Raw genomic sequence first — 17,078 nt, 5'->3', positions numbered from 1 at the left:
AGGAGTCAGAGATCTTCTGATGGAAGAAGCTCACAAAACCATGTACTCGATTCATCCCGGTAGCACAAAAATGTATAGGGACCTAAAACCCTATTATTGGTGGCCGACGATGAAGCTCGACATCGCGAAGTATGTGGCCGAGTGTGTGACCTGTGCAAGAGTCAAGGCACAGCATCAGAAACCATACGGGAGTTTAGAACCATTACCTGTGTCTATGGGTAAGTGGGAAGACATTGCTATGGATTTTGTCACTAAACTGCCCAGGACAAAGAATGGTCACGATATGATTTGGGTGGTCGTTGATCGATTCACTAAGAGTGCGCATTTCATAGCAGCCAATGAGAAATGGTCTATGGAAAAGCTTGCGAATTCTTACATAAAGGAAATTGTGAGGCTTCACGGTGTTCCGTTAACAATTGTGTCGGATCGTGATAGTCGTTTCACCTCACGATTTTGGAAAAGTCTACAAGAGAAATTGGGTACCAAGTTGTGTTTAAGTACAGCTTACCATCCGCAGACTGATGGTCAGAGTGAAAGAACGATACAAACACTTGAAGATATGCTGAGAGCGTGTACCTTGGAATTCCTAGGTAATTGGGATGAACATTTACCTTTGGTAGAATTTTCCTATAATAATAGTTTTCACTCGAGCATAAAGATGGCACCTTATCAAGCATTGTATGGACAGAAGTGTCGTACGCCGTCTTGTTGGCTTGAGGCTGGGGAAAAGCAGTTTATGGGACCGGAGTTGGTTCATCAAACTGCTGAAAAGTTGAAAATAATTAGGGAAAGAATGTTAGCAGCTCAGGATCGTCAAAAGAGCTATGCTGACAAAAAGCGAAGACCGATGACTTTTGAAGTTGGAGATTCGGTTTTGCTTAAAGTCTCGCCGTGGAAGGGACTTATAAGATTTGGTAAAAGGGGAAAGTTAAGTCCAAGGTTTATTGGACCGTTTAAGGTTCTTCAGAGGATTGGGAACCAAGCTTACAAGCTCGAACTACCAGAAGAACTGAATGGAATTCATAACACTTTTCATGTGTGTTACTTGAGGAAGTTCATGGGAGAAGTTCCCGACATAATTCCACTTTCGGAGTTGAGGATCGATGAGAACAAAAGGTTGATCGAGGAACCGGAGGCAATCGTTGACCGAAAGACTAAGAAGTTGCGACGTAAGATGGTTGAGTTAGTGCTTGTCCGATGGAAACACACGAATGGGCCGAATCTCACCTGGGAGACGGAGAGTGACATGATGAGTCGCTATCCGCATTTGTTTGCTGGTGTGTGATTCCGGGGACGGAATCATTCTAAGGTGGAGAGAATTGTAACGCCCGTGTTTCTGGGATTGCCATTTTTAGCAATGTAATAGTCTAGGTTAGCCATTGTAACCCCAATTTGAAATAATAAAAATGTATTATTTGTGAATTATGTGAATTATGTGATTTATGTGTTTATTTTCTTAATTATTATAAGTTAAAATTAAGAATGAAATAAGCGTCAAAATTAAAGTGTGAGATATGCCCGATATCTTTGCATAAAGTTGTAGTGGATGAAACAAGGATTCCGGAGATATAAGGAATGCCAAAATCCGAGTTATAACGAAGAAGTTATGACCTGTCGAAGTTTCGCGACAGAACCGGCACGACGTCGAGTGACGTAAAATATGAATTTAAGATAGAGCGATATTTAGCCTTAGCGATCTAAACGAAAGTCGTAGATTTCGTTAAACCGAGAGCGTGCATGAAAGGAACGCCCAAATCTGACTTCGTAGGAGGAAGTTATGATTTTTCTAAGTTTTGACTTAGCAGTATGCAGCCCAAATACTCGATTTGAGATCGAGCAGCTTTTAGCCGAAACAATCTAAATGAGAATCGAAGATCTCGTTGTTAGTAGCAAAACGATGAAAACTTAGGCGAGAACGGACGTCAGACGAAGAAGTTATGAATTTATAACGAAGTTTTTCTGTCCGAGCCTTCTAAAAATAATTAATAAAAATAAAAGTCAAAATTAGCCGACGGAATCTAAACGAAAGTTGTAGAGCGTAGTCTCACCTTCGCATGGATATAAAGAACGACGAAAACGGAGTTCATATGAAGGAGATATGAATTTTTGAAGATTAATAAATATTTAATATTTATTTTTATTTAACCTCCGATATTATCCGAAGAGAAGGAGAGGCGGTCTATCCGAAGTACGCAGCGCGTACTGCTGTACGCCCCGCGTATAGCGTAGGGCACTCGAGTTCTACGGGGTAGCAGGTCGTAAGCGATGACGAAGAGGGCCCGGTGACGTAAGCGCTGACGATCTGCGAAGCATTACGCCCCGCGTACCCCGAAGTTACGCCCCGCGTAACCCCGAGGATCAGCCTATAAAAGGAGGTCCGAAGCAGCTTCTTTTCTTTTGCAAATTTCATCATTCTCTCTGGTCCTTTGCCTCGATTTGCGTGCCGATTGTACCCCGAAGCCCCGGTAATATTCCCGAGCCCCGAAGTAAGATCCGAAGCCCCGAGGATCCCGAAGAGCGTTATTCCCGAGCCGAAACGCTGCCCGCGAGGAGCCCGGTTTTGTGAAGATCTTCCAGATCTACGGAGAAACACCTCTTCTGCAAGCCGTAGTGCTGCCCGATCATCTTCTGATCAGGTGAGTGTATAGTCCCTTTTCAAAACGCAATATTATGAAGTATTTAATATAAAATACGTGCTACGTGTATATATTTTGTGGTTATATGTGTGAATGTATATTCACTCTCTTCTATCTCATAGATCTGATATATTCTCTATGAAATACGTGTTATGTGTGTATGCCTCATCTGTTATGTGGAATATGTATTGATTAAAGAATGCTATACAGGTTTTTAAACAATGTATAAAAATGTATATTTTTATCTACTAATATGTTGGGTAGAACATGGGTAGATAATTGGTGTGAAATAAACAGATGAGAGGCCTCGGTGTTATTGGTGTTATTCTAGTCATTCAGCAGAGTATGGATGACGACCACGGACTATTCTAGACTGTCCTGTGGAACACTAGCAGGCTCATTACCTGTAGGTGTTGTGAACGACGTGTTCACCGGTGTACTCTATCCCCCACATGGTTGCCTTTAGGACACTTATTGTTGAGGAAGCCCCTCTGCAGTAATGTCCGTCCTGATGAAAATCCTGAATATAAGTTCCTTATAATAGACGTTATTTTTAGGAACGTAAGGTGAGGATAACGGGAATGGGTAATCGGGTTTATTGTTGATTGATGAAATTAAATATAATTATTGTGGGTTTGAAAAACCTATATGCTCACCAGGCTCCCAAGCCTGACCCACTCAGTTGATTTGTATTACAGGAAGTGGCGCAAGAGCTTAAGATGGGCGAATCATCAAGTTGTTTTTGTTTACAAGTCTGTATATGTATATATTTGTTGAACGACTTGTAATGTTATCGTTTATGCTTTATGATCTATATCGGAACATGACATCCCGACTTTTGATTATGAAATGAAATCATATTTCTATATGAAATGTTTTGATAAACATCTATTTTATCATATTTTGTTTTTGGGAACAAATTCCGCATCTCTTTTAAAATCAAACGGATTTACTCTGAAAATGTTTTAAAAAGCATAAATGAAATCGGTCTTTTCTGGCCGAGATTTTGGGGATGTCACAGTAAATCTCGTTAGAGCTCTCGGTTTTCCAGTTGGCCATTTCTACGATAAAAGTTTCTTTTAGTGCTTGCGGTGCTTGGTTTAATAAGTGTTTAAAACTTTGGTTAATAAAGCTCCTCTCCGCTCCACTATCAAATAGGATGCATTGTTAGGGGTGTCAAACCCAACAAATAAAGGGGTATAAATGACTCCAAGTCCACTACTCTATTGCACTAAAAAGTAGTACAAGGCAAGTAGGGTCGATCCACAGAGACACGAGACAATCAATCTATACCCTTTTTTGCGTAAGGTACTTGTTCACAAAATATTAAAGAAGGGGGGTGTTTTGATGGCAATGATTAGACAAAAAAATTAAAAACACAAGTAATTAGCTAAATGAGTGAATTAAGTTCATATTTTATAAAGACTCTAACTTCATGTATAACAATTTAGCAATGTGAATCAAAGATGACAAGACATTTGTTTAATTCTATCTAAGTTGGTACTTGAAAATGTTAACAAGCTCTAACACTTTCCATTCACCACAATAATTAACCAAAACAAGCTCTTTGATTAATCCTAACCTTACTAACCTAATATAAACAAGCTCTTAGAATTAGATTAAAAGATTGCATTAAGCTTATTGTGAATGTTCCCAACAACACCCAATACTCCTCACAAGCTCGGGAGTGTAAAAGTGTGTGAAGAGATTTACACTAAATTCATTCATAGGAAATCAATTTAATGCTTGTTACTTTGTTCAATTCACAAAACAATTACGAATTTTGAAAAATGAGTAACTTGAATGACCTAACCTTAAATCAAATGGCCAATAAGAATCATTATTAGAATCAAACATTCGATTGAAATAAAGTCACTTTCACTAGATAGAAATTAAACACAAACATCAGGTCATATGATTGGATTCAGAACCCAAAAAGTCAAAACATGAAATTGGAGAAGTTAGGGTTCTAGCCACACATGGCTAGAACAAGATTAACAAGTCTAGAAGGAAATTAAAGTGCTAAAGTGCTTACAAAGATGAAATCAAAATGTTTCCAAATGATTAATGGACAAACCCTTGCTAAAACCTTCAAATTCTTCTCTCCAAAAGTGCTCTCCTATGCTCTGATATCCCCCAAAATGACCCAATTCCCGACATATGGAAAATAGGAAAAACTTCGAACACGGCCCGTGTCAATATAGAGTAAATTAACACAGGTCGTGTTGAGTGAAATACAAGCCTTCAATCAGAGATTCCAGCTTTGAAGTACGTTGCTAAAAAAATGCCCATCTGGCCCAACACGCCCCGTGTTCAAATAAGCTAAATGAACACGGGTCGTGTTCAGTGAAGTCAAAATGCCTGGGATGGTCAAACACGCCCCGTGTTGGATTTCTAGGCCAAACCCAGCACGCCCCGTGTAGCCCTCTGGATGTTGATCCCAACTTGATTTTTTCAACTCTTTCATTTCTCGCCCGATCATCCCACAACCTTTACCAACGCTCCTGGCACCTCCAAAAGCACGCTCCAACCTCCGGTTTATCTGAAATGACATGAAAGAGTGCAAATAAGGTTGTTCAATAAATTAACCTAAATATGATGAAATGAAATAAAAGCAAAGAACAATTATGCTAAAAACATACATAAAAAAGGGCTAAAGGTTGTGCAAAAAGGTGCACAAAATGCACCTAACAAATCTCCCCAAGCTTAGACCTTTCTTGTCCTCAAGAAAGAACAAGAATCAGACAAAACAGGATGATTTCTAGATGACAAAAAGAAACATAGAACAAAAAAGGGACGAAAGGATCCTAAAGGCTAAGAATGAATGCATGCAATGCAATACCATGAAAAATAAAGATATGTACAAAATGCACTTGAGAAACAAAATGAAGCAAAAGAAAAGAAATTAAGAACAAACACAAAATATATACTTTTGTAACTAAATAATGATACGATCAGACTTTACATCAATGGAGCTCCAATCATTAATACCTTGGCGACCATCCTGCTTCCTTCCACATATCACAGACTCTCAAACTGAGGAAGACCCGAAACGGTGTAACCCAATAATCCAACCAAAGTGTTATTTAAACTTTATACCTTACTAGGCTTTATGGGCGAAAATAACATAGTCCAGATCTCATGTCTAAATACTAGATAAGTAAGAATCAGGATCAACGCATCCTTAAGAACCCGTCACGGCTAATCAGCTTTCGCTGAAACAACGAGCCCACCCGAAGGGGCCCGGCTCCTATACTTTCACTTTTTCGAGAGCCACAAGTATCATATCACACAGTTCTTCATTCGCCAGATTTTACTTTGAATTGGCTTTTGATTTTGATTGAACTTGAATTTGTAACTTCATTTTGAGCTTGGATTCTTCAACCAACTTTTGAATTTTTGATTATTTCTTTGTTTTGGCACTTGAAATTCTGATTTGGGTACTAGATATGGCAGTGGTACCCTTCCTTCTTTCTTGACTGTGTGGGTCTGATACTTAAGCTCTCTGTTACCGCAAGGGTAACGCATGTCAACAAATAAGTTCGTGTTATGTGGGTCCAGAGTTGTCAATCAAGAATTCTTTTTAAACATCCAGGAGAAAATCATCCTACAACTGTTATTACCACCCATAAAATGTTTCAATATAAATTCTTTTTATTAACTAAGGCTAGGGTCTTGAATTACGATGTTTGGGTCCCCTGGTTATGACAGTTGATTCTACAATTCCGGTAACTATCCGGTCGCCTCAGAATTTTTTTCATTTGAATTCTCGTTTTCCCACTTCATGGAGCAATTGCATGTAAAGAGTGTCATCATCTCGTATACTTTTTTTTGATGCATGAATGCATGAACCTAATGTATACACTCTACCTCTTCCCTAGCTTAAAGATAAGCATCGTCCCCGATGCTTGGAGAGGGCGGAACAACCTAAAATAGAGGAGGAGGAGGGTAATAGCCGGAATTTCGGGTCCAAGCCCAAAAGTCCTCCTCATGTTTGCGTTGGCACTCCTGATCCCGAGCGTATTGGGTAGTGAAGGAAGAAAAAATTTGAGTGAGGTTTGCAATATCGTGCTGGTAGGTATCAAGGCGGGAATGGATGGATTAGAATTCATCCATATACTCTTGATGATAAGACGGGGGTGTAGCATAATGGGATGAGCTAGCACCACCAGTGGGAGGAGTATGGTGGGGGCTCCTCCTCATCATCATCATCATCATCACCACCTTCCTCGTTTTCTTCACTTTGCTCATCTACCTCCGTGGAGTAGGACCGGGGGAAGATGTATGGTGTGATTTGCCAATCGGTCATGCGAATGAGGTTTCAGAGATCAAGGATGCCTTTGTTTTCTGGGGTGATGAGGAGCTTGGGATCATGATTTTGACCCACAGTCCAGTGATTTGTGCCATCCGCTACCAAACGGAAAAGTCTCATGGATTCAAGAACAACGGTGGTAAGATTAGGCTCACCCGGCAGTGGCTGATGGGGACTGGGGTATGGGGCTCGGACTTGGGCGCTCTTGGCGAGCATGCTGACAATACCCCCACAATATATCTTTCCCGATCGGGATGTTCTCAGGCGGAGGAGTTTGTGGCATAGAAACTGATCATAATGAGGAATGAGGTTGTCCTCGGGATGAGCCATTGCATAAAGGATTTTGAGTTCTAGCGCGCTGATGGTGCTTCGCTCCTCTCTAGGGGCGACGAGTGAAGCAATGATTCTATGGGCCACCTTCATCACGGGATGGATAAGTGATGGGGCTTTAGAAACGCTAGAGACGTATGGGTGTATATGGGTGAGGTGGATCCACCATGTCAAATCAAAGTAGCCTTCAATTGGGTCAGTGGGGCCAAATGTGTTTTCAGTTGGGGCCCCAACTATGGCATTAATTTGATCCAAGGAAATTTCATAATCTTGATTCATGAGACGGAAGTAGAGGATCCCATGGTCCAAATAATCTGAGGATAGAAACTCAGTTGTTGGGACTTTATAACTAAGTTCCTAAACCCTCAACAACGCGTGCCATCCTATGTTGCGAAACAGGGTTTGGACTTGTTTATAAATGTGCAACTCTTTAAGGGATGGCATATGTGCAAACTCTTGGGTGGTATGACCCCGCTGAAGGAATGACTCAAATTTTCCCTCTTGAATTGGGCCAAGACACACTACACCACCATGAGCCGGGTTGGGTTGTGGTGATGGGGACCTAGATGGAGGTGATAGGGTCCTAGGTGGAGGTGATGGGGATGGATCTAGGCCTCCGACGGCGGGCGGATGATTTGGTGTGTCTAGGTCTTTTAGAAGGTTCACCTTCCATAGTCAAAGTTTGGGACAAATTAAAAGTCAACCGATCAATAAGTCAAAAAGTCAACTGTTGACGGGTCCAGTCAACACGGGTTTGGCCACCAAACTTTCACGGGAAATTTGGTTTTGAATGATTTCCTATTGAGAATCAAGTCCAATTTGACCACAATTTCAACAAATTTGATTCAAGAACACAAATCTCACAAGTGAAGAATTGGAAGGAAGTTACCAAATCGTGCGTGGGATTGTGGTGTTCTTGATGGAAAAGACCTTCCTCAACCTCCCCAAGCTTTCCCTTTTGAAGATTGAGACACAAAAACATCAAAATCATGTTTGATTTTCGGACTTAGGGTTTGTCAAAACCCCCAAATCTACCATTAAAATGCAAGAAAATGATGTTTAGGATGAAGAAGATGAAGTGTAGATGAGAAAAATCAAACCTTTTTGGATATGCAAGGAAAAACCTTGTAGAAATTGAAAGGTTTTGATGAAAATCGGACCTAGGGTTTTTTTGGGAGAGAGGGGTTGTTATGAAGTGAATGTGGGGGTAAATGAGGCAAAGTCCCGATTTCTTTTCCTTAAAAACCACTCAGTATGATGCGCGCACACGACCCATGTTGCCACAGGTCAATTTGACACGCCCCGTGTTGGGGGGTTTTATGCTAACTGAAGCACGAACACGACCCGTGTTGAGTATAAGGCAAAACTCAACACGACCCGTGTTGGTCTCTAGATGAAAATTGGTATATTTTTCATGAACATGACCTGTTTTCAATTTATGCCAAGTGGGACACGACCCGTGTTGGGCTCTGGATGCTATTCCCCACTTTTTGAACTTAAAAATTCCCCTCTCATTGAAATGAAATGCTTTTGCGTCCCAAGGTCCGTTTTTTTTATTTGAAAACATGAAAAAACACATTTGGAACATAAAAATTCATAAAAATTCAAAGAACGAAATGTTTTAAAGAAAAATGATGAAAATACCCCCAAGTTGCCTTCCGGTTAGTTGCGCTTCTTTAAGTCATTGGCTCGACATTTCCCCCAAGTGTACTTCATTCTTGGTATGTGGGGTTCTCCAACACATCAACCTCTTCATTCTTCACCTTGAATCCTTCATAAAACGCCTTTAATCTATGACCATTAACTTTTAATGTTTTACCAGTTTGCTTGCTCGTGATTTCCACCGCACCATGGTCAAACACTCTTGTGACCACGAAAGGACCAACCTAACTCAATCTTAATTTCCCTGAAATTAACTTGAACCTTGAGTGGTAAAGAATCACCTTTTGTCCTTGCACAAAAGTCTTTCGGGATATCATTTTGTCATGGTACGCTTTTGTCTTTTCTTTGTAAATCATGTTGCTTTCATACGCATCATTTCGAATCTCCTCTAACTCTTGAATGTCTAGCTTCCTTTTGTTTCCCACCTTATCTTCATTCATGTTGAATTTCTTTACAGCCCAAAAAGCTTTATGTTCAAGCTCAACCGGAAGATGACATGCTTTTCCAAACACCAGCCTATATGGGGACATACCAATGAGGGTTTTAAAAGCAGTACGGTATGCCCATAAGGCATCATATAGCCTTATGCTCCAATCTTTGTGGTTTGGGTTGACCGTTTTCTCCAAGATGCTTTTGATTTGCATGTTCGAAACTTCTGCTTGTCCATTGGTTTGGGGATGATAAGTTGTTGAGGCTTTGTGTGTCACCCCATACTTCTTCAAAATAGCTTCGAGCATCCGATTGCAGAAATGGGTCCCACGGTCACTTATGAGCGCCTTTGGTGTGCCAAACCGTTAGAAAATCTGTACCTTAAGAAAATCTACCACCACTTTGGAATCATTAGTACAGGTGGCTTTTTCCTCCGCCCATTTGGACACATAGTCCACCGCCAACAGGATATAAGAACAACCAAAAGAGGGCGGAAATGGTCCCATAAAGTCAATACCCCAAACATCAAAAATCTCACATAATAAAATGGGGGTAAGGGGCATTTGATTCCTAGAGCTTAAAGACCCGGATTTATGGCACTTTTCGCAATGTGCACAAAACACATAAGAATCATTAAAAATAGAAGGCTAAAAGAATCTGCTATCTAAAACTTTCCTAGTTGTCCTTTGGGGTCCAAATTGACCACCACAAGCATAGGAATGACAAAAGTTAAGGATAGACTGTACCTCTTTTTGCTTGACACTCCTGCGAATCATTTGGTCTGCACAATACTTCCAAAGGTAAGGCTCGTCCCATATGTATCGCTTGGCCTCCTTCTTGATTTTATCTTTTTGCCAACGGGATGAATCGGGGGGGGGGGGGGGGGGGGGGGAATTGACTTATGACCAAATAATTGACGATATCTACATACCATGGTGCTTCTGTGGCTACAAATAGATGCTCGTCAAGAAATGTGTCATAGATTGGTATACCATCTTCGGGTGATACAATGCGGCTTAGATGATCCGCAACTAAATTCTCCTTCCCACTCTTGTCCTTGATCTCAATATCGAACTCTTGCAAAAGCAGCATCCACCGTATTAACATTGGCTTCGAATCTTTCTTTGTAAGTAAGTCCTTTATGGTTGCATGGTCCGAATATATGATCACTTTAGTTCCAAGGAGGTACCGTCGGAACTTCTCTAAAGCAAAGACAATAGCAAGCAACTCTTTCTCCGTTGTGGTGTAGTTTCTTTGTGCACTATCCAAGGTCTTAGATGCATAGTAGATGACATGATGAGCTCAGTCAACCTTTTGTCCCAAACCACCCCAACCGCGGTATTGCTAGCATCGCACATGATCTCGAATGGAAGATCCCAATTTGGCGGTTGAATAATGAGGGAGGATGTCAAAAAGTCTTTCAAACGATCAAATGCCTTCTTACATTCATCACCAAACTTAAAATCAGCCTCCTTTTGTAGAAGTCAACACATCGACACCATGATTTTGGAAAAATCCTTAATAAATCGTTGATAAAAACCTGCATGACCAAGAAAAGAACGTACTTCCCGAATATTCGTCGGGTATGGTAAGCTCTTAATAACATCAATTTTGGCCTTGTCAACTTCTAAACCTATTTGTGACACCACATGTCCAAGTATCAAGCCATTGTCAACCATAAAATGACATTTTTCATAATTGAGGACTAAATTTGTGTTAATGCACCTTTGTAAGATTTTGGTGAGATTTTGCAAACATTCCTTAAAAGAATTTCCATAAACAGTAAAATCGTCCATGAAAACAACTATGATATTTTCGAAATATTCTAAAAATATGATCACCATACATCTTTAGAAAGTCGTAGGTGCATTGCACAAGCCGAAAGGCATGCGTCTATACACAAAGGTGCCAAAAGGACATGTGAATGTGGTTTTCTCTTGGTCTTCCGGGGCAATCGGAATTTGGTGAAAACCAGAAAAACCATCAAGGCAGCAATACTGAGATTTTCTAGCTAATCTTTCGAGCATTTGATCAATAAATGGCAAAGGGAAGTGGACTTTTCGTGTGGAAGCATTCAACTTCCTATAATCGATACAAACCCTCCACCCGTTTTGCACACGGGTGGGTACCAATTCCCCTTCGGAGTATTTAACAACAGTGACTCCGGCCTTTTTCAGGAAACTTGCACGGGACTTACCCACTTACTATCAAAAATGGGATAAATTACACCTGCATTCAAGAGCTTCATAATCTTTTTTTTCACTACCTCCATCATCGGTGGATTCAATCTCCTTTGGGCTTCACGGGTTGGCTTGAAGTCCTCTTCCATCAATATTTTGTGCATGCATAATGATGGACTCAACCCTTTTATGTCCGCAATGGTCCAACCAATAGCCTCCTTGTACTTATTCAAAATTCCAATCAACTCTTTTTCTTCTTCTCGTGCTATCTTGGTTGAAATTATCACCGGTAATGTCTCTTCCTCTCCAAGGTAGGTATATTTGAGATGGTCGGAAAGAGCCTTCAACTCAAGATTCAGTGGTTGTACTATGGATGGGAGAAGTTTCAGATTGGAACTTTTTAGCTTCATTTGGGATGGTTCAACTCTCATGGGTTGTGTTTTTTCCAAGGAATTGATTACTTCAATCAATTCATCCTCCAATGTGTACTTGTCAGCCAAATTCTTAATCCCTGTCTCATCAAAGTGTTTGCTCAAGATGGTGGTTAGCACGTCTTGTCTTGACATCTCAAAGCAATCATTAGTACATGAATCAATAACATCTATGAAGTTTAAAGAATGGATATCACTAGGATAACGCATGGCTTCAAAGATATTAAAGTTAATCACCTCACCATCGAACTCCATAGACAAAGTACCATTGGCTACATCTATTTTTGTTTTTGCAGTACTCATAAAAGGGCTCCCCAAAAGGATGGAGCTCGATTTTGGGGTGTTTTCATCACCCATGTCCAAAACATAAAAGTCAGCGAGAAATACAAGTTCATTAACTTGCACCAACACGTCCTCCAATACACCTTTCGGGTGTACCAAAGACCGATCGGCAAGTTGAATGATAACTCTGGTTTTTGTTTTAGGTCCAATTCCCATTGTCTTATAGCTTGAATAGGGTAAGACATTAATTGATGCTCCAAAATCAAGCATGGCACGTGGTACAAAAAGGTTACCCATTTTACAAGGAACCGTGAAAACACTCGGATCCTTGCATTTTTTTGGTAGCTGTTTTTGTAACACGGCTGAAACATTTTCACAAACCTTAACAGTTTGATTTCCTTTAAGCTTTTTCTTAGATGTGCAAAGTTCCTTAAGGAACTTAGCATATCTAGGAATTTGGGTAATATCATCTAAAAGAGGGATATTAATTTCAACCTTTGAAACATGGCCATGATTTCGTCATCTTCCTGTTCTCTTTTGGTGCCTGCTAGCCTTGAAGGAAATGGAGCTGGTGTGACTTTTACTTCGGTTTCTATGGGTTTCTTTGACTTTGAAGTACTTTTATTTTCCTCTTCTTTGACAGCTTCTTCCACCTCAATCTCTTTCTCCTCCTCTTCTTCATCCGGCATCCTTGGCTTTCATAACTTTTCCCACCTCTTAAAGTAATGGCACAAGCATTGTGTTTTGGGTTCTTCTCAGTTTGAGATGGTAGCTTGCCTTGTGATTCCATCTTACTCATTGTCACACCCCAAAACCGAGAACGGAGGAATACGTTATGGGGTGGAGGACGTAGTGTACAGTATCATAACAATGTATAATAGTAAAGACAAGCATCAACATCCATTGCATTAGTATAATAATTTGTAATACAAGCGTGTTCTGTACAGATTGATAGACACCAAAAGTATAATCAAAATAAGAGATGGGTCTTGTATGTGCTCCATCTTCTCAAAAACTGCATCCATACCTTTCTATTGATGACCTGAGAATACAAGTTATTTTGAAAACGAGTATCAGCATAAAGCTGGTGAGTTCATAAGTATTTAGTGTTATTGCTTGTATAAAAGTGTTTTAAAATCATGAAATATAATAGTTGTTATCAAGTTTGAAAGTCGCACCCTAGAAAATCCTATATTCTCCAGCAAAAGTAGTCTTCCACAAAGACTTGGTTATTTGTAAGTTTGACTCCTTGAAAGTGTAAAAGTTTTCCCAGTGAAACTGTCAGTGTGGAAATATAGTTTTAAATTTCGTTTATATAAAGTAATTGGGAAATTAGTATTTTACCCCAACAGTGTCACTGTTGGCTGAATGTAATAGAGATACAAACTCCAGGAGGTATTAAATGTATATACACCTCGCGGAGTCTGTTTTACCTTTAATTATTATTGTGTTAATTAAGGTTTGAATGTGAACTCGTATGTAACCATGCTGAGTGATAATAGAGTAACAGTTGACCCTCCAGGTCACACATAGTGTAGTGGTGTTTTTGTCACCCCTGGGCCTAGTCGGCTCGGACTGTAGCTAGCAGTCGGGATGTGGGAGTGTGTGACATCCCCTTTTTTTCGGCCAGAAAAGACCGATTTTGTTTATGCTTTATAAAAATCAGAGTACTTCTTTTAATAAAAATGTTGCGGAATTTGTTTCCAGAAAAAAAAACATGATAATCGCGTTATCAAAGCATTTCTAAAGAAATATATTTTTATTCACTTTTAAAAACATTTGGGATGTCATCGTCAATACAGAAACATAAGCATAAACAGAACTCACATTTATTTACACTAGTGATCTACATCTCTTTTAAATCTCTCAGTGTAATGTGACTTCATATCAACACCTGTGATACAAATAAACTGAGTGGGTCAGGTTGGGAAACCTGGTGAGTATATAGGGTTTTCAACCCACAATAATATAATTATTATGTTTTAACAATCAAACAATCAACCCAATTACCCATCCCCATTATCTTCTTTATTCTTGAGGATCTACCCTAAGAACCAACTATTTCTCATTCATTCATTCCTAAGGATCATCCTAAGGAAACAACTTGAAGTCCATTGTTGCCAATGACACTTTGGTCAAGCGCAGCTGCTAATCTTGTCACTTAGGCGCAGCTGCCAGAATTGGAACATTTCCTATGAGGCGCTTCTGCCGGTATTGACCTTTAAACGCTACTATCATGGTCATAAGGCTCCCTATTAGGCGCAGCTGCCGATACCGTCCTTAGAGCGCAACTGCTAGGATGTTTACCGTAGATCTAAAACATCTACGGGTTGTGGCGCAGCTGCCAGTGCTCATCTATAGGGTACTAGGTCCATGCTACTAATGTTCCTCTATTTCAGCTTTTATCCCTCATCATTCATCCACCCATGTTTTACCTAACATATTTTGTAGATATAAAATACTTTATACATTTTACATCATTTAAAACATGTATAAAAATCTTTCACCAGCATAGACAACAAGTATTCAGACAATATGCACACATAGCATGTAATTTATAATAAAATACTTCATATCTATGTGTAAGATGAAAGGGACCATGCACTCACCTGATTAGGTGGTGAGTCGGCAATCGGACAGCACTTCGTTACTCTTAAAACAATTTCCTCGACAAAACCTAGTATCAATATGACTAGGGTTTAGTCTAATGATAACCACGACAAATTAATAGTCTGACTATTATTATTATATAAGTGTTAAATAACACTCAATATAACTCATAATAATAGCCCAAATAATTATTTTAAGGACCTAATAACATTCCTATAATTATTTGAAAGCTATATTAAAAATTGCGTAAGCGTAGCACACTTACAACGAATTTTATCGAAAACCGGAACTTATTTGGAGCAGCGTTTCGAAACCGAAAGACACTTTTTCTCGGGACTCCAGGAGCCTCGGGGCTTCCCTAGGGTGCTAGGGGATTTTTCTTAGGGTTTAGGGGTGGTTTGGAACCTTAGAGAGAAAAAGATTTTAGAGAGAGAAGGGTTTTTGGTGTAATTTGCTCGGTAGCCCTCGCAGGTATTTATAGGCGAAGCCTCTCGAATTACGTTGGGCGTCGGACAGAACTACGCTGGGCGTAGTTCGGATAAGCCTCCAGCTCGCATCCAGCTGTTAGCCACTTCGGACCGGATAAGAACCGAGGGTACGCGGGGCGTTCCGGATCTCGTACGCAGGGCGTAGGGCGAGGCGACGTGTCCTTCATCCGAAGCGAGGCTTTCTTTAGCGATGGACAGCTCAGAACGCGCCACGTCATCGATCCATGCATCAGCTTCGCAAATTTATTTTCCAACTTTAAAAATTCGTAACTTTTGCGTACGACCTCCGTTTTCGACGTTCTTTATATCCACACGAAGGTGGGAACGTACTCTACAACTTTCGTTTATACTTCGTTGGCTAATTTTCACTCGATTTTAAATTTTATGTTATTAACAGGCCGGGACAGGATTGGTCCGTTAAATCCTCATAACTTCTTCATCCGACGTCCGTTTTCGCCCATCTTTTTCTCGTTACGCTAATCTTATCGAGATCTTCAATTCTCATTTAGGTCGTGTCGGCTAAAAATCACTCGATCTAAAATTCGAATTTCGGGTTGTACACCGCTAATCCGCAACTTCGAAAAATCATAACTTCTTCATACGAAGTCAGATTTGGTCGTTCTTTTTATCGATGTTCTTAGTTTAACATATTCTACGACTTTCTTTTATAGCGCTAAGGCTAAATATCTCTCTATTGTAAATTTACTATTTACGCTTCCCGGCGTCGTGCCGGTTCTGACGCGAAACTTCGACGGGTCATAACTTCTCCGTTATAACTCGGATTTCGGCGTTCTTTATATGTACGAAACCTTGTGACATATTCTAAAACTTTGTTAATATTATTTATTCTAAATAATATTTTTGTCGAAAAGTCGTTTTCGACCCCTATTGCCTCTAAATTGACTAGCCCGGATCTGCGGGCGTTATAGAGTGTCCGTCCCGTATAGATCTATACACATAGTGTCCACTCTCCCTCCAAGAGGCTATGGATACACGGTGATCACATAGTGAAGTGTCGTATCGAGAAATAGTGCATCAAATTCTATTTTAGTGTGTTCTTTCGTATTAGGGTAATATGTATTTCTTAGTATACTGTATTGAGTGTTCTCTTGTATAGTATATAGTATTCTTTTTCGTATAGTGTATAGTATTCTCTTCATGTAGTATATGGTATGTATTGACTCATAACTGTATTAACCATAGTAAGTGTCATAGTAGCAATGAGTGGTAATCCTTAACTATACCTATTATAGTTAAATAGAGGTGTTCGATGAATGCCTTTGATACACAAAGGTATTGAACTGAAGTGAAGACTTATTGTATCCAACACAAATATATATGATATATAACTAAGAATTCAACGATAGTCGGACAGATAACAGAATACCCTAAATCCACAATCAAACAAGAACATGAAATAAAGTGAGCTATCAATCCTAAGTCCTTCAATTCTTACTTATATAAATATATTGGTGTAGATATGATTTAGAAACACAATAAGTTTAAAAGAATTTGAAATATTTTTTGAACCATTAAACATAAAAATTAGTTTTATAATCATATGAAACAATTTTGTTGACAAAGTAGTTTGAAAGTATAGAAAATCCTTTTGGTAACAAGTCATAAATTACATGTGATTGATACTATAACTTGTTGGATTCAACTTGTATTCCCCTATAAAAGCATTAAAAACATTTAAAAAGGTTGATTTAGGGGTA

The 17,078-nt window shown here is 39.6% G+C and overlaps 1 protein-coding gene across 1 annotated transcript; it reads right to left on the bottom strand.

Annotated features, from left to right (window-relative positions):
• Positions 1–8,990: 8,990 nt before the first annotated feature.
• LOC111895517 (uncharacterized) lies at positions 8,991–12,951 on the bottom strand. Its single transcript, XM_023891606.2, has 7 exons — positions 12,758–12,951; positions 11,567–12,710; positions 10,935–11,129; positions 10,681–10,841; positions 10,301–10,630; positions 9,222–9,456; positions 8,991–9,164 (listed from the first exon to the last, which is right to left on the bottom strand). Exons 1-7 carry the CDS (start codon positions 12,949–12,951, stop codon positions 8,991–8,993), a joined length of 2,433 nt encoding a protein of 810 aa, XP_023747374.2.
• Between the last annotated feature and the right edge of the window lie 4,127 nt (positions 12,952–17,078).

This window comes from Lactuca sativa, chromosome 9, assembly GCF_002870075.4.
Source record: "Lactuca sativa cultivar Salinas chromosome 9, Lsat_Salinas_v11, whole genome shotgun sequence".
Classification (NCBI taxonomy): Eukaryota; Viridiplantae; Streptophyta; class Magnoliopsida; order Asterales; family Asteraceae; genus Lactuca; species Lactuca sativa.
The sequence above is the reverse complement of the archived record's forward strand: the minus strand, read 5'-3'. Positions and strand labels throughout refer to the sequence as shown.

Excerpts from the sequence above, each read along its gene's own strand:
- LOC111895517 (XM_023891606.2), bottom strand. The coding sequence starts at position 12,951 with ATGCCGGATGAAGAAGAGGAGGAGAAAGAGATTGAGGTGGAAGAAGCT. Across the intron at positions 10,842-10,934 it reads ACCCGACGAATATTCGGGAA|GAGGCTGATTTTAAGTTTGG; the intron begins GTACGTTCTTTT and ends CTTCTACAAAAG. Across the intron at positions 9,165-9,221 it reads CTTTTGTGCAAGGACAAAAG|GTTGGTCCTTTCGTGGTCAC; the intron begins GTGATTCTTTAC and ends AGATTGAGTTAG.